The sequence below is a fragment of the Pezoporus occidentalis genome, unplaced genomic scaffold, assembly GCF_034315485.1.
Source record: "Pezoporus occidentalis ecotype Australia unplaced genomic scaffold, CSIRO_AGI_Poc_V1 ctg18, whole genome shotgun sequence".
Lineage (NCBI taxonomy): Eukaryota > Metazoa > Chordata > Aves > Psittaciformes > Psittacidae > Pezoporus > Pezoporus occidentalis.
In genome coordinates, this window is record NW_026913640.1 from 10,799,515 (window position 1) to 10,818,327 (window position 18,813).

Below are 18,813 nucleotides of genomic sequence, written 5' to 3' on the forward strand. Positions count from 1 at the left end.
ATCTGTGATGAGGAACAGACCAATGACAAAATAAAATGACTAGTTCAGTTATGATTGCAGTATATTAACAGAACTGACAGTCACAGTCCTAAGGGATGACTATCTAAAAAAATCAAATTACTTTTCTCCCTGTGAAGATTGCACTGATTTGCTATGCATGGTGTACTTGATACTGAAAAGTATGTCATTAGACATAGATCATTGTGACGTTATGAAAAAAAAAGGTTAAAAATCCAAGTTTATATTGTAAGCAAAATTGATTCAACATAATTGCTGTACTCTTAATTTTTCACCTGTAGCAGCTAGGTTAATGTTATACCCCGATTGGAAGTTTTTTGACAAAATAGGGCTCTGATTCCATGACACCAATGATGTTTTCCAGAAAGGCAGGTTTCAAGAGCTCTAATGACAGCTTGCTTGATGCCGAGTGGATACCACATGAGTTCCAGTATTTAACAACTTTTGATCATCCTCAGTTCACCTATTAGATCTGAAGTCTATAGATCCCCATTTGTATGAGGAAGTTTTAGGCCTCCAGTCTCCCTGCTGCACTGCCATGTTCTTAGGCACAGCGCAGATCTCCCCATTGTATCTGGAGCCACCCCTTTTGCTCAATGAGGACCTAAGAAGATACAAAGCTTGTGAGGGCTCATTCTGCTGAAGCTTCTGAGCTTGGGGTCCTGGTCTCCTCTCCTTTCCAAAATACTTGAATCATTATTTCTTAATACCTTCTGACCTGTATTTTGCTAAAAATTATAAATTTATTTCTCCCACCTGCTATTACCATCGAAATAGATATTCCTGTATTGGGCACAACTTTCTAGCTCAGTGACTGTTTTCAATTACTTTTGGGTGTTGTTTGTAGTAGGTGCAGAGTACAACTTCATTTGCATAGATTTGTTCAAGGAGATAAGGCAGATTCTCAAAGTTCTTTTGGATGTCTTCTCAAAATGCTAAAATCCAGTTCAGCTCAAGTTTATTTTCTAAAATTCTAAAGAAAATGAGAACCAAGTTTTACTTAATTTAGAGTCATAGAATCATAGAACAGTTAGGGTTGGAAAGGACCTTAAGATCATCAAGTTCCACTCCCCCCGCCACGGGGACACCTCACACTAAACCATGTCACCTAAGGCTCTGTCCAACCTGGCCTTGAACACTGCCAGGGATGGAGCATTCACAGCTTCCCTGGGCAACCCATTCCAGGGCCTCACCACCCTTACAGTAAAGAACTTCTTCCTTATATCCAGTCTAAACTTCCCCTGTTTAAGTTTTAACCTGTTACCCCTTGTCCTCTCACTACAGTCCCTAATGAAGAGTCCCTCCTCAGCATCCTTGTAGGCCCCCTAAATTTAATACAGAAGTTTAAAGTTCTGTTTCTTTAGGTGGTTTCAGAACTTAAAAAAAATATTTCACCTATCCCATGTGTTATTAAGGATAACAGGAAGACAGACATTTTGTCAGTCATTGGAAACCCTCAAGCGTATCACCACTTTCTAATTAGTTGTCCTTAAATGCAGTATGATGTTAGACTTAAAAAAGGCATACATGTATTTAATGCATCCTCTCCACCTTTCTGTCAACATCCTTATAATAGTGTTTTACTAGTGCTTTAAAGAAAAGGCTTTCCTGATGGAACTTAGCACCTTGCCTCAGGAGTCTGTCGCTGATATTAGTGTAGTCTGTTTAGGCCTGGGGAAGCTGGATGTTCGCCTGTGTCTTTATTTCCACTTTATTATTTCTAGTTGTGTTTCCATCTGCCATATCTCCATCTTTGACAATTAGCAGATATTTGTAGATGATTATCATGTTCCCCCTATTGAGTAATATTTAGCCAAGCTGTGAATAATTGCAATGTTTTTTTATTTTCCCCCTTAAAAAAATCCTCTCAAGGATCGGAATGTATCATTTATCTTTTCAGAAATCATTCCTGTTGATAGTACCTAGATTTTAAGTTAATATTCTTGGTGCAGTTGAAGTAGAGTTCTGTAAGAAGGAATGACCTAGGCTGTTATATGATGTTCATAGCCCCAAGTTGCATTTTTTTTCTTTTTCATGTGACCAGATTGCATGCTAACTCAAGTTCATTTTGGTCTTTATTCAGGAGACCTTACATAGAATTTTCCATTTTTTTGTCTTGAATCATGTATTTTTAGTTTTGAGTGTATTTCGAGATGTATTCAGTTTGTGTGATGAGTTAACTTGAAATGTCTGTTGCTTATTGCAGCTGCTGTTTATTGCAGTCTGTTATTTATTGCAGCTCATTAAAAAGCACAGGAAATAAAATTCAATATAATTTTTTTTTTTATTTATTAGGTACAAATACAGGTGAAATGAAGTTCAGGAATATTTAATCTACTTTATTCCATCTATACCTTAATTTCATTTCAAGTTAAATGCAAATAAAAATTATTAAATTGACATGATTTAAATCTTCACAAAACCCCAGCCAGAGTTTCTAATGGTGTCTAATGATTTCTTGCTCTCCAACTGTTTTCCCCTGACTTATTAAGGCTGCAAGTTAGACTTTGAAACAATTATATCAAGAATAGTATTGGTTTTCCTCTGTAGATAATCATAGATATATGTAGTTTCCAGTGTAATTTTTCTTGTTTATTGATTTTAAAAGAACTATAGTTTTATTAGTAAGGTTTGTAGCTAATTTGTTTGTTTTTTTCTTGGGTGCACATTCTCCACAGATGACCTACTAAATAAATGCCATCTTAGAAAAAACTCCATATTAGTATCATAAATTTTAATGTTCATTTTAAAAAGCCCATTAATGTAAAGATCCCTTTCCCCTTACCTTTTTTTCTCAGTTTCTCTACAGTGGGGAAAACACTTTTCTTTCTGGTGCTTCAAATGGTTGCTCCTTCTTTCTGCTTTTGTCACATGGACTTGATCATATGTCATCTGATAAAATTTGAATTAATTTTTGATGGTAAATATGTGGGTGGTTTTGATAGCAATTTAAAGGAAAAAGATTGTTGAGTTTGTTGCTCTTTTTATTTGTGGGGAGAAGAATTTGTGTATTTCACTCCTGGTTTTCAGTTACACCAATTACATATATGACATGTATCTAGGATATGAAAAATATAGTGCACCAGAGAATAGAGGGACTCTCTCCATGAAAATGCATTTCTGAGGAAAGGAGTAAAGAATCAGACTAAAAGGTAAAGGAGTTGTGAGCTCCTGTAAGCAAAGGTTGAACCGAGAGACAGCTTTAGGTGAAGAAGTTGACTGGACAAGTTCCGAGTAAAGCACAATTAGACAAGAACAACAGCAGGAAAGAGGCAAGTAATGATAATGCTGGATAAGCAAAATCCAGGGCTAGGCATCTGTGTCTTTCAGCTGCCATATCCAACCAATTAGCAGTATTAAAGGTTGGCTGGGCAGCAGCGACAAACAATCAAGTTGTAGATATGCCATACTGTCATCAGCTAGTTCATCCAAAGCTAAATTAGTGTTTAATTTGTCTAGTGATTTTCAAACGAACATGCAAGGATAATGGAGGCTTAAAGTCTCTTTCTTTCTTGGTCTTTCTCACTCACACAAATAAAAGCACAAGTATGCTTTCATTTCTATGTGTGTATGCTTGTGGATTATAGAAAAATAAATTGGTAAAAGCTTGTGAAGATAGGCAAAGGAATCTCAGCTAAGCCTATTAGCATGTTAGAATTTTTGTGGTTGTAAAATGCATAATATATATAAAAGGAATTTTATTATATTTGCAATTTTTTACAAAATGCACAAGCTAAAAACAGATGTATCTCTTCCTATGCTTTATTCTTTACCAATGTATCTCTGAGAGGGGCATGACTGAGAGACACAGAGGCAGAGATCACTGAATGAAGTGAAAGAAAGTAGATAGACTCAACATTGTACTCTTTCCTTCCCACAAGTGATTCACCTTCATCTGAGAGCAATTTGTCTCCATCTGTTTGGATTTTGTCATATTCTTGACATCATCAGGTCTTCATTTGCTAATTGCTTTGAAAATAAGGTTGAAATCTTTCTAGTCATGAAAACACTGAAACATTCAGGTTCATCTTAAATATTATTCTTAAAATTGCAATGCAGTTAATTTTGTCTGAAGGAGTTCAAACAAACAGTAAAATACTATCTCATTTGCATTCATGGCACATCTGAAATGCAATAATGATTAGATACTCCTTGCAGTTTTGCAGCTAAATCTAGGAAAAGAAAATGTTACATTTCATGTGAGTTACAGAGTGATTTTTTCATTAGCCATTTTATTTACAAATCTCTTTTTTAACCTGTTTTTTTTTTTTTTTTGGTGAAGGCAACAGAGCTGTACAGAGTACTCTCTGAGTTCTGATGCTAGCTTTTGGTATACTTGTTTTGTGGTGTCAAGAAAGTTTGATTGACTTGCTGAAGTGCTGGCTATACATGAATCATGAAAGTCTGTTAATGCTTTGCTGAAATCCTCAGTTCTAACAATTCAAAAAGGGTGCAAAACAGCACCTCTTCATGCTCATTTACTTTGTTGTATGAAGTAGGTTTTCTCTACTCGTCAGATTTGATTGTCTGAAAGACTCCCAATTTCACTGAGGAGGAAATTCACTTTCCCTGTGTATATCTGAAGCTCTGTGACAGTGAAGTACAAAGGCCAGTTAGGAGTGTCAATAAACCCGTTCCCAATTATAGCCAAGCTGAAGTCTTCTTACACTCTTGCTTATAGGATCCATACAATCACAGAGTGTCTTTTCTCTTTGTATGAGATTGCCATTGCCTACTAGCTTGCTCTAGACTTGTGGAGATCTACCCCAGAGGAGGGTAAGTTCTATAAAAGTCATTGTCATCATCTAGCTCTTATATAGTCTTACGTTAAGTCTACAGAAATTGAAATTCTTAAAAGTGAAGTGATGAACAAACAAAGGAACATGGCATCATCGTTATTTTAGAGATGAGTGAGATGTATAAGGATGGTCTAATACTGTGAGCTGTTCAAACATTGGAACATACATAGTATAAATTATCTGCACACCCATCTGTCATATGGAAACTTTCTGTAATTTACAAGCTAATTTGTCCTTTAGTTAAGCTAAGCATTAGAAAGGGTGCTAGCGGTCATGCTAGACATTTAGTGTTCAAATCTCTATGATGGGAGTAGTGCCCTAGCTTTCTTCACAAGGAAGCAAACTATTTTTTACCTATCATAAATTGCAACACTAAGTGTTCCTTATGCACACATTTCCATGTCATCATTCCTTATTTACTGTATTTCCAAAGAGGATCCATGTTGACTTGTTTCTGGCTTTTGTCTATATTTAATCAGATATATTGATGGTTAGAATGAGAAATGTGATAGGAACTAGTCGCTCCACTTCTTCAAACTTATGAACAGGCCTATTTACAAAATCTGGCCCGTTGTTTTGTCATGTCTACTGTGCCCATATGAAGGAGGGGGATTAATCCATTTTTCATCTTGATTATATTTGCCTTGGTGTTGGTTGTGAGAAGCTGGGGCATCCAGTAGAAACTACACACTTAAAATGTATCTCCTCTGTGCAAAAAGTATTAAGCATTTTGCAGTGTTAAAGATTTAAATGACGTAGTCAACAATTTAGGTCTCCTTATCAGTGTATACAGATATGTACAGATATATCATTATTGTATATAGCCTAGATAAGTTTGCTTCTAATAGTAAGACTGTAAGATTCTTGTATGTCAATGGTTTCTGTAGATATTAAAGCTGTTAGGCAGCAGATCCTTGTTGATTAGTGCCAAGCTTTTCTCAAAGCAAAGCAACAGGAATTTCATCTATATATAAAAGCATGTACTATGATCAAAAGATGAAGTATGACTTTTCGATCAGAATGTCATTTCGTTTTGCAGTCTCAAGGCTTGCAGGCTAGATTCAAAGACCATCATACTAAAATACCTGAAGAAATTTCTGCTGTTCTACAAACAGAATGATCTTCTGACAAGGTCCTATCCATCAACACCTGTTTCTTTGATAATTTACACACTCTTTTTAGGCCCAGAAGATAAAAGTGTGTCAACTTTGCCAGTCTGACGGTTGAATTAATCTCACCTATCTTTATCTATCTGTGCATGATGTGTCGAGGCTAAACTTACCATTAAATGTCCCTCTCTGTTCTGCCAGTAGGGTTAGACGCCTTTGGTAGTGATTGATCCAGCCCTTCCTAGGTGCAAATTTTGGAATGTGAATAATTGCAGCCTTGACATTATTTACCTTCTTGGTTTAGAAGAGTCTAGAAATCTAAAAGCTCTAATGAGCTGCTTAACTTATGGGTGGTTGAAATTAGGTGAAATCTACCTTAAATGAGTAAATTAGCAAACACATTTAAAACTGTTTCTTAGGGTTAAAACCCTTGTGACCAACTTATTTTTTAGGATCCAGCTTTTCTGTTCTCTTAAATATTTTGAGCATGTGTCATTTATCCTTGTTAAAGTATCACCCAATCCATTCAGTATATGTCATATGATGGCACTGTGAGACAAAGATGTCCTCCTACACTAAGGATCAAACAGAACTTTGTGATTTTTTTTTTCTTTTTTGCGTGTCAGTGGAGAGGAGGCTGGGAAAAATCCTCCACTGCTATGTGGGTTTGCTTGAATGATTAGCTCTTTTTAAAGTGCCTGAACACACAGATTCACACAGTAATTAAATTCCTGCTTTGGAAATGACTATTCAAAGAAAACAATAAAAAATGGTTTTGATTAAATGCTGCATCAGCAACAAAATGCAACATTTTATTGGTGAGGGAGCAGCAGCTTATGAAGAAGTACATTAATATCCCTTCTCTGGAATTTTAGGGGAACGGTACAGGGTGTATTCTTCTACTCAGCAGCTGTAGAAATTCCTGTTTACATGGTTTATACCCCCCCCCCCCCCAAATACTTCAAGTTAGACATTTTCTCACAAATGACACCCATTCTCTTTTAACCTAAACCCTGAGCAGTGCCAAAGTGAATTCATGTGATGCCTCAGGGCAGAATTTGGCTCACAAAACCTTGCCCCAGTATAAATTGCATTGAAAACTAGTCTGAATCTTTGGTTTTCATTTTTACTTCATCTAATTCTATCTCCTTTTGCTGATGAAGACTCACAGAGGCATAAAATCACAGAATCACAGAATCAAAGAATTTGCAAGACACCTTTTGAGGTGATCTAATTCAACCACTATTCAAATCAGAACTAACTTAGATCACAGTGGAAGAGCTTAAGTGGAAAGAGAAAAGGAATTTCAGCCTTCAAGTTTGAGGCTTCTTTATGTAGAAATGCTTCGTAGCACCTTGTTCCACATTCAGGAGAGATGACTGCATGCCAAGGCTATAGTCCAGGGATGTACGTGTGCAATGTTCACCACATTGGTTATGATTTAATTTTATGCCTTTTACACAAACCACATGATTGCTTTACCCAATAGCTATTTATTTATTTGTCTGTCAAAAGGAATTCAATGTTTGTTGGTTTATTACTGCATTTTTCATTGACCTTGTATAGTTTTCTGAGTCTTTTACTTCAGGCAGGGTGAATAATTCTAAGTTTATGAGCAAGAAATCTAGGAAATTCTCATTAAAAAAAAAAAAAAAGCTAAATGTTCATTTCTTGGAATGTTGTTCAAATATGGGGGAAATATATCCTGTAGTTTAGTTCTATAGAACACCTTGTGAAATTCAAAGTGATCTATATTTTCCTCTGAGCAGGTCTGTTCCTTGGCAACAATTCTGTAGTGAGCTGTACTGTCATATGTCCCCTTCCAGAAAGACACTGTGATATTTATAAATCTATCTAAGAATACAGATAACCCCCACACTAAAGCATATGTCAGGGCAAAGCTGTCAGTCCTGTCTACTTGCAGTTCTTTGAAGGAGCACATTGACTCACCAGTGTGTGGCCCTGATTTCAGACCTCTGAGCTCTGTAGAGTCTATTTTACATTAATAAATTTTACAAATAAATGCCCCTGTGTTGTGTATGCTGAGATTTAGAGATAGCACTGTTGTAGAAGCTGCTACGATGCTAGAGCAGATAGCATCGTACAGAATTTGGCTCATTCTCTTTGAAAGTATCTGGCAGCGTGTCATGGACTGGCAGCCATGAGAGGTGACTTTTTCCTTTCTGAAGGACATTTCAAGGGCAGAAGGGAGAAGGTCCTTATTGAAACACAGACCATCATATGTATGTTAGGGCAGAAAGTGAGGAGTGCTTCATTTATCTGAGAAATGGTAGTGTACGGATATCCATGTACGTTATTGAAACTGATGTCAAAAGTCCTGATCCAGCAGAACATTTCCTATTGTATTTAAATGTTTTGCTGGGACATCCATGTGTCTGGAAGTATTTTCATACATCTACTACTTCGTGTCGGCCCTGCGCTCTGCTGTCAGCTCAGCACAAAGACTTGACCTTCTTCCGCTCAGTCACATTATTAAGTCTTGGAAAGCTCCAGGCTGGCTGAGTGGGGCATTACTTCTGCCCATGATAGTTTTCCACTGTGTCAACTAATTCACAGCCTTCCCTCACTTCTTCAGCTCACGTCTGTGTAGGGCAGGCACTTCTGTGATCATGAATTTTGAGTCCTTATGGATGCTATTAACCCGTGAAGGAATCAGACTTCTCTTTCTAGCATGGGATTATTTTTTTCAGAGTCTGAGAACTGTTTACTAAGGTCCTTCCCTCTGTGTGTGCAGTGTGAAGTACAGCTACTACTCCCATGAAATATTACGATAGCTTATATTTCAGGAGGAGCTGTGAATGACAAACACCTTTCCTCTACAAAAAGGATTTCTTTTGGCTCAAGAAATCCCTGAACTAAAAATTACTAGTGGCAGAAATAATTTTGAAAATGAGCATGTATTTTTGCCCTGTGCTTACCAGAACACAGGTTACACATAGCTTCAGTTTGAATTGGAAAGTTTGCTTGCATTTTGTAACATCAGCTACTCTTTACTGGAAGACCAAAAGAGAGGTACCCACAGACTCCTTTCTCCAACTCTGCCTTTCAATACTGTTCACAAAGAACCTTTTCAGCTCAGAAATCAATCTTCACTGTCATGTACTTTTCCAGTTCTTCATGCTGTCACCTATCAGGAAAGATGTCTCTGATGAGTCCTTTCTCTGAATTAAACACAGGTTATGCTTTTAAAAATCAGTTTGTAAGCCCTTGAACAAGATTGCAGATACTTTTGCATAGCATCATGTATATAAGAAGCTTGAAGCGTAATTAAAAAATCAGCTAATTCTCCTTTCAGGAATTGTTACAGCTTGAAACACTGTTTTATGGTCTAACTAATAAAGGAAGATTTAAAGGTCTTGTAATGCAATGTTCCAGTTTTGACTGAAGGGAAATATGAGGTTTAATGTGTTCTGTTGGCTATCAACATGCAGACATATTTTGGTCAAAAATCAAAGATTTGAGGACATTTTATGAAATTTTCTTGAAGAGACAAGTACTGCTTCTCAGACTGCAAAATGGTGTCTTGCCACTTGCATTTTAATGTCAAAGTTTTTTTTCCTTGAAAATTATGTGGTGAAATGAGAGGGAAAGGAGAATGCATTTTTCAACAGGGTTTCAAAAGAAAAAAAACTTAAGAGCTTTGAAGATAAAGCAAATAACTGGATCTGCTTATTGTGAACATACTGGTTAACAGAAAAAACTGTGGAGGAATAAATTAGCAAAGATGAAATTTACTTCAGGCACGCCACTTCACTCCTTTACTTTTTCTAAAATATTTTTGTGTCTTCATTGTACAGTGAGTGTAGATGGGTTGTGAGTTTTCAGTGTTGCGTTTTCTTTCATCTTACTTGGATTAGGCTTTATTTTGATGGGAGAATGCTGTTTTCAGTATTGTGCCTAAGAAGCCATTGGGGCTATTGGAAGTGATGGAAACTGCACAGCAAAAACAGACCCCAGCGCTTTTATTTATAAAAATTAAAAATCATGCTTTGGCAATAAGGAGGTGTAAAGGGGTTACATACAACTCTTCTAAGATTCAGTACATCAGAAAAACAGAACAGAGCACTCTGACTTTTCTGTCTTAGCCCAGTCTGGGCTATAGTTCTCACTGATGCCATTTCTGGCATGTTTCCCCATCAGAGGATGACCATAGCTCCAGTGCTCCTTATCTTTCCCTATGAACCTTCTTTATCTATTACTATTATACAAAACCACTATCCTTCCTGTCACCTGGGTTTTAGCCATTTCTGCTCCCTGTGCCTTATTCTATAGGTAATATCCAAATACTGCTACATTTTCTTTAAAATTTTTAGAAGCTTCTTTTCCTTTCCACATAGCTATGTCTTTCCTCTTAGCCTCCATTCATCAGTGCAGGCTGTTTTTCTTTTGTGCTTCTGACACTCACATCAGCTTTTCTTCACCTTACTATTACTGCAGCTGCTGCAAAGACAAAATTAATTAATCTCTATTCTCCCTGTCATTTTCCACTCTAAATCTTTCTATTGCAGCCAATTCAAGTTCTTCCTCTTTATCTAAAAGGCCTTTCATTCATGTGGCTTTATGTTTCATTTCCCATTGTGACTTCTGATATTCTGCTCTAGAAATGTCATTTGCCTTTGTCCGTCTCTTCACTGTTCTGTAAATGTGGGGGTCTCGTATTTTCTGTTTTTTTTTTTGTTTTAGCCTTGGTTGGTTGGTTGGTTGTTATTTTTGTCATGGCAGTCTTGTCTTTGTGATAGTTTCCAAAGAGCTGTCTTTCCATCTGCGTGCATAATGTCTCTGAACTTTACATCTCAGTTGTATGCTGCCCTTTTATATTTTGCCAAATAACTAAGGGCAGATGAAGGAGCCATTGTTACAGATTAAGAGCATTAATTTTATTAAACTGCTCAATTTAAGATCGTTAATACATGCATAATGTGTTACACATATTTATAGTTGTTATGGACATAATATAGTTATTATGGACAAAGAATGCACACTAGTGTTCCACGTAATTTGCATTTCATATGTTATTAATAATCTTTACTGATTAATTATCTAAACTAATAAAATTTTCTGTGAAAGCATTGATAAGGCCTGCATATACAACAGAGCTTGGGAACTGTAAGTGTACATGTATAACTGTTATTATTGTTCTAAGTCGTCTAGGCAGATTTTCTTTTGCTGCAAAGTAAATGTGAGATATTGATGTATCCCAGTAAGTGTCTTGTTAATAATTTGATCACACCTTTTCTCACTTCATAAAAAAAGGCCTTAAACTGTTATCACAACACTTTTCAACTCAGTGAGGAAAAGGCAGACTAATTTATCTGCAGATGAAGTAAAATCTTAAAAAGACATTTTTATGAAAAGCATATTTCCCTACAAAGTAATACACAACCAATATAATGGTTACTCTCAATATAAGAAAACATACTATAGAATATTTCATGGCAATAACACCACTGTTGCAGGCTTTTTTCTTTTAGCTAACCACATAATGAAGCAGAAGTGAGGCTTTATTGCAAGCCATTCGTGGTGTAATTTTGTCATGTATAAGGCATTTATCGCTATGGTTTAATGAGAAAACCACATTAGTTTTCTTGCACCCAGTGGAAACTTCAGTTTTCACACTCTCATTGGCAGCTGTATGTGGTACGTAGTTCAACCTGTGTTTGTGAGAACATCTGCATTTTTTATTGTAGGAGAATATTTTTTAAAATAGTCAAAAAAACTACAGAACACAAAATGTTCTGTACTCAGCCAAACCAAGGTTTTTTTTTTAAATCTTTTTAGGTACACACTATAGTAAATACAAAAGCTGTCTCATTCCTACTGAGGTCACAAAAGACCTAATGTATGTAGATGGTTGGACTTGATGGTCTTAAAGGTCTTTTCCAACCTAGTTAATAATTCTATGATTCTATGTACTCCTGAATGAAATTTTGAATATCCATTTATTTTTGCTCCTAGCCTCGGTTTTTCCATGGCAGCTGGCATGGCTTTAGCTTCATTCACCTAAACTTGCAAAGGAAAATACTTTCTGTTAGGGTGGTAAATCAGACTGCATTTTTTTTTAGCCAGTCTGACAGTGTAATGCCTTGGTTTCTTTGGCACATCCTGAAAAGTCTTAACCACAAAGGCCATTTCCCCAGTGTCTTTTTAAGAAAATCATGAGAAAAGGTCTTGAAAGTATTTACTGTGTGAGTGCGGTTCTTCAAGAGATCCCAAACTTTTGCTACAGAGAATATGGAAAAACACATGGATTTGGAAATCCTTGGGAAGTCCTCTGTCACTGAAACAATGAGTGATAAAAAACTATGTAGACACTTACAAAGAATCACTTCAGGAGTGAAAGCAGAAAAACAAGCAACTACTTTACTTTTCACCACATATATGGCAAAAATAGATTTTATTTTCATAGTACAGTTTTTGATAGCAGATTTTCCTTCCACTCTAATATATAGTGTCATTTCCACTTTTCAACAGCAAAACATAGCTAGTGCTTTTTCTTATAGTTTCAATCTGGCCTTCACATGTGGTTGAATGTACCTTAGAAGAGGTCACAAGTGATTCTTTAATGATTCCTAAATAAATGTGCAGTATTAGTGGAACAGATAAGTAGCATTAACTCTGTTCTTAAAATTGTGTGCAAAATAACTGATCGTTCTACAGTCTCTCAAAACCAAGGCATTGTAAATGAGTTCTTTATTATTTATCAAAAGCTGACAGCACACTTGCTTTTCTGTGAGCAAGACCTTCTGTTTGTAATCTTTTGCTGAAGGCAGGTACAGACCTCACTAATACCCAGAAGGGCTGCTTGATCACTTCTTGACTGCAGGATCACCTTTTTCACTGGCAATGAGCAATGGAGTTTAAATGTGTAAAAAGCAGGAACTCTTCATGCCCCAAAACATGACAAAAATAATGTAGGTGTGATGAGTTTGCACAGATGTTCACAGCCAAAGCAAGTTTGTGAGTGCTTCTCAGTCTGATAGGATAGAGTATTTGAAGGATTTCAGTAGCTGCCTTCCAAATTGTAGTAAAGGTTTGAAAGTTCAATTAAATTCAAGTGTTATTTATTCACAAATTAAAAAAAAAAAAAAAGAAAAGAAGGCAATCCTAGTCTGTAATTAACAGCATTTTTGTAAAGATTTTATGTTGCCTGTGAGAATGTTGTAAGTAGTACCGCACTGAACACAGAACATGTTCTTAGGTCGGGCATGGGCTTAGCATATAGCAGATATAATTCTATACCCATTGTGACATAGAGGAACAAAATGAAAAGGGTGCCTAGCTGCATGGTAAAAACCTTGAACCCAGAGGAAGAAATATATTCACTGGCATGATGTGCAGTCCCACATGTTTATAGGACTTTATGGACACCAAGGTTATCGAATGCTGGCATTTGCCTTAACATAAATAAATAAATAAATAAATTGTATTAGAGTAAGTATGTATTGTGTTATTAAAAAATGGGGGTTGAAAGACATAAGCACAGTGCAATAACTGTGAATTATGTCAAATGGCAATATTGAGTATAGTATTAGTTAAGTCACTCATTTAGACCCCTTCAGACCCTCTGTTTTAGTAGCTGCTATTTATTTTCTTTACATTATTTCATATTTTGCAGCAGTCCAGTTGCTATGAGTAAGAATATCCTCAGAAGGTATAAATATTTTACTTTCATTTTTTTAACGTTAGAAAGTTAACGAGAAAAAAACTTTCTATTCGTAAAAATTTTTTTCTTTGCAAACACAATCGGTTGCTAGAATGTGTGCAGAATAATTCTGTTTATTCACTCTGAAAGAAAATTGGTTGCTGACTCCAAGCTTTACACATCTATGTAATTGCCACATCTCAGACAATTACAGCAGATAATTGCTATATTGTCACATTTGTTTTTTGTTGTTTTTTTGTTTGGTTGGTTGTTTTTTTTTTAATTTGCTGGGAGCTATTCCTCCTTATTTTGAGGGAAATTCAATTATTTTATTAATTAGTGCCCTAATCTTCAGCATCTTTACCCCATTGCATTATCTCAGTCTGCCAAAGTGAGAAAGACACTAGACCTTGAGTAATTTGGAAGAAAAAAAAGTATGAAGAACATAAAAGTACCATATTCGTTAACTCTACTTTGCTATTCTTTCTGCCATTTTGAGAAAATTTGAGCCTTTAAAGCCTGTGTTAGAAGAGGTGGCAAAAATGCCCCCCTATAATGTATCTATTTCTGTAATTTGATGGCTGATATTGCTGTAACTCTTGGTGATCTTATCCTATTCTGTTTATGATTCCTGTTTTGTTTGTCTTCAGCAAACATGCACAGAGGAAGAAATAGTTTTAGTGAAAAGATAACCCTCATTTTTTCTTCTTTTAACTGCATATGATTTAAGCTAGAGGACTGGGAGAGCATGTTTTCTTCCCCTTCACTCTTTCTTCTTTGGTTTATTATTTCTTTGAAAGGGTTGCTGTGACTGGCTTGTTAATAAGTGCTAATGACATTACCCTGAGCAGCACAAGGGAAACAGGCTGACATGCTTCTCATGTTTTTCCAGATGAGGATAGGCATTCACTCAGGATCAGTGCTGGCTGGTGTTGTTGGTGTAAGAATGCCACGTTACTGTCTCTTTGGGAACAATGTCACCCTTGCAAGCAAGTTCGAGTCAGGAAGTCACCCACGCCGCATCAATGTCAGTCCAACCACATACCAGTAAGTCCTCTTAGCCTTTACATACTCTTTTTATTTCAAGCTGCTTTGAGTTAGATCTTGTAACTTGCCTTGTCCTCATCACATCATAGAAAGTTATCAGGGCACCAGGACAACTGGAAAGAGGTGTCGCATGGGGCTGTCACTCTTTAGTTTGCAGGTTTGCATCAGAATGCTCAAAGGTGTCAGGCAGTGAAGGCAAGAAAACATAACAGGAAGGCCAACCATTCCTGCCTAAAATAACACGTAACAGAAGAAACGGGAGATGTCTCCTAAGGCACCATAATTTTATGCACTATTACCGCTTTAGCCTAATGATTTGAGTTCCAATTGCTAGGCACAGTTCATGGAAGGAAGCATATTCCCATTTGCTCAGAAGAAAGTCTAATTTACCAGTGAAGCCAATCTTTCAAAGTATTTATGCATTCTTGAAAACAAAATTTCTGATGTAGCGCTGTAAAGAGACACTTGATAGAATCATTTTTAATGTAGGAAAAAAGACGGAAAATGGCAAAGCACCAGCCCTAGAACTTTGAAGAAATTATGCAAATAGAGACAAGGCTTGATTAAATCTGGTTATGAGGAACACCTCCTAAATAAAAACGAGGTGTTACTTATTGTTCAAATTTGACAGCTTGACTATTAGAATTTCTGCTGCTTGCATTGTTACTGATTTACTCACTTTTTTTTGGCAGGAGATCTCAATCTTACTCTTTTTTCCAGCGTTCTGTATCTGAAGTAATTTTCTGATGTGTGGTTTTGTTCAGGTGTCGGGACTGTTTCTTTATTAATCTGCATGCAATTGCTCAGACAATACCTCTTTTCCTTATTTTTTTTTTCTTATGCAGAACTGTGAATCTCAGTATTTATTTTATCCCCATACCTATCTATGTAAATTAAAGTTTAAAATGGAATTTCTTCATCCAAGAATGGAAGGGTCTGATATGCTAAAATATAAATGAGACAGAAGTTAAAGTAATTCAAATTAGTGAATAAAATTACATTCTTCTGAAAGGGCCATTCAATTGAGATCAGATTTACAGAAAGAGCAAGTATAGCTAATTAAACAAGAGGCAGAAAAACTGAATCATGAAGTGGGCAGAAACAGATTCATACAATTGTCTGTTAGTGTGTGAGAGAAACACAGACCCAGCACAGTATTGGGCAGGTCGAGGGAGGGAATTCTCTCCCTCTACTCTGCTCCTGTGACTCCTCCTGCAGTCCTGCATCCAGCTATGGGGGCCCCAGCGTAAGAATCATAGAATCGTTAGGGTTGGAAAGGACCCTAAGATCATCTAGTTCCAACCCCCCTGCCATGGGAAGGGACACCTCACACTAAACCATGTCACCCAAGGCTTCGTCCAACCTGGTCTTGAACACTGGCAGGGATGGAGCATTCACAACCTCCCTGGACAACCCATTCCATTCCCTCACCACCCTCACAGTAAAGAACTTCTTCCTTATATCCAATATAAACTACTTCTGTTTCAGTTTTAACCCATTACCCCTTATCCTTTCACTACAGTCTCTAATGAAGAGTCCCTCCCCAGCATCCGTATAGGCCCCCTAAGGGGCCTAAGAAGGACGTGGGCCTGTTGGAGTAAGTCCAAAGAGGCCATGGAGGTGATCCAAGGGCTGGAGCACTCTCCTTTGGAGGCAGGCTGAGAGAGTTGGTCTTGTTCAGTCTGGAGAAAAGAAGGCTCTGGGGAGACCTTAGAGCAGCTTCCAATGCCTAAAGGGGCCTCCAGGAAATCCTGAGAGGGACTTTTTATGAGAGCATGCAGGGACAGGACAAGGGGGAATGGATTTAAACTGAAAGAGAGTAGTTTAGATTAGATATAAAGAAGAAATCCTTCACTATGAGGGCACAGGTTGCCCAGAGGAGCTGTGGCTGCCCCATCAATGGCTTTGGGCGGGGATTTGAGCAACCTGCTCTCAAGCAGGGTGTCCCTGCCCATAGCAGGGAGGTTGGAAGTGGATGATCTTTAAGGTCCCTTCCAACCCAAACCATTCTATGATTCTGTGAATGGCTAAAAGTAGCGATGAAAAGGCAAGGAGCAAGTTTATTTTGCATGCTTCAAAATTTATATAAGAAAATAAAGTAAACGTGCATAGGGAGACTTATAAAGGCTATTTCAAACCATGCCTCCTGGCATTGTTGTAAGCATAAGAACAGACAGGGAAGAAGTCAGGAAATGACACTGCTGACATGCTGACATAGTGGTCAGGAGAGACTGCAATTACAAAACACTATTGTGCAGTATTACTCAGGGTTTCTGAGGGTGATCTAGAGGGTTTGAACATCATGTACTACCTAAATAAACAAGGATCTCATGCATCTGTATGTAACTGTGCTTAAATACAATTTGTAGGAGTGTATAATTTGCTATGTATAAATAAAATGATTCATTGCAAACTTAGATGTGTTTATAGTTGACCTTATATTTCATCAAATGTTTCTATTTGATCATACTGTGCTGCTGTGTACTCAGTTAATATTTTTATCTAAGAAGCAGTGTTTTCCAAAGTAGACAATTCTACAATCAGTATGCAAATGACAGAATTTTCAATTACCTATTGGCATTTATCAGTATGTGTTTGTGTCTACCATGGCCCCGATGCAAACTGTGATATAAGGTTTTGTGCTTACAAAGCGTGCAGTTACTGGGAACACATCTAATACTTATCAATATTTTCATTTTACAGTACAGATTATGCATTATAAAACATCATCGGCATTCAAATTATCATGGCGCTTCAGAATGCCTATCATTGGTTTCAGACACTTCCTTGTGAGCCCATAATCAGCCTATGTAAGAATCAGAGTCTAAAATTATAAATATAAGATTTGGTGTTGCCTAGCAGCAGCAGTGAACCTGGGGCAGCCTTGCTCTAGTTACACCTGCCTGGGCAGAGCTCTGCCGTGTGAAACAGCACCTTTTACAGAGGTAGCCTTTGAAGCTGTTGGGGATAAGAGCTAACTTCGGTTCACAATATCTTGTTCTCCTGACTCAGACAGGTCTTTTGACTGAAGGATTACAGAGCCCCAATTGCTTTGAATCACTGAGCATCGTAAAATGAAAGCACTGGAACAGCACTGATAAAACTTCCACTGAAACGTGGAAACTGGAGAGGAAGTGGAGGATCTCAGACTGGTCCCAGTTTAAACACGTGGCTGGGAAGGAATAACAGAAGAATAAAACATTCTCTGTTCCTTTAGCAAACTGGCAAATTCAGCTCAAGGTTTATTTAATTAATCTGAATTTAATAAAATTGCACTATTTTCCGTACTCAGGAAGTAAGGACAGTGAGATTCATGAGACTCTTCTTTAGCACAGAAGAGAGATTAACTATTTTAAAATTATTTGTTTCAGCCTAAATAATGATTTTTATCAGATATTAATATAATGTACCTACATTCATCCTGTTTCCCTAATAGCATTACTATGTAATGCCTTGGGATCTCTAAGCAGTTATCAAAAGCAGGTAAACGTAATTGTTGCTGTTTGTCAAGTAACTGTATTTAAAATGAATTCTCTTCTTCTTCTTCTTCTTTCCGTCTCTGGTCTTTTCCAGCATGTATTTCCCTTGTGGAGAAGGTGCTTCTGACATCAAGTGTTGGGTGCAGATATTTTCCATTATTACATTCTGGGCAATAAACCTGGGTCCTGAGCTTAGGCAACAATGAACAGCCTATGTCCTACATCCTTATGTGATATAGTAGAGAAAGCAACCAAGCGTACCTTCTTATTGAGCTGGGTGAAGTCACTGCTGGTTTATCTGCAAAAATTGCCCCTCAGCTTTTAAAACTGATCAAAACCTGCAGAATTTTGAATAAGTTTTTAAACTGTTATCTCACAGAATATTGTATGGAAGAAGTTTTATTAAAGGTATTAAAAGTCACTGATTGACATCCACCGTACTGAGCTGCATTTGATATACAATGCATTGCATTAAAAATGTCATACCTAGTCCTTTCATAATCTTATTACAATTGATGTGTATGAAGAAAAACACCAATATATGAACTTCCATACTTTAAAAAAATATAAAGTGCAATCTGATATTAATTAGATTGAGACATAGTCAGGGTTTTTTCAGTCTCCTGATCTTTCTGGTATGTATTGAAACAGGGAAAGATTCAAAGCTACTAGATTTAGAAAGAAGGGCACTGATTTTT

The 18,813-nt window shown here is 36.9% G+C and overlaps 1 protein-coding gene and 1 long non-coding RNA gene across 2 annotated transcripts in view; one reads left to right on the plus strand and one right to left on the minus strand.

The window, feature by feature from the left end:
* Positions 1 to 18,813, minus strand: part of LOC134161970 (uncharacterized) — a 182,197-nt gene that overhangs the window by 124,666 nt on the left and 38,718 nt on the right. The window lies entirely within an intron of this gene.
* The window catches only part of GUCY1A2 (guanylate cyclase 1 soluble subunit alpha 2), a 147,070-nt gene that overhangs the window by 121,159 nt on the left and 7,098 nt on the right, over positions 1 to 18,813 (plus strand). Inside the window, exon 7 of the mRNA XM_062615353.1 lies at positions 14,482 to 14,636. Within this exon, the coding sequence (XP_062471337.1) occupies positions 14,482 to 14,636 (155 nt within the window). The remainder of the gene's footprint in view (positions 1 to 14,481; positions 14,637 to 18,813) is intronic.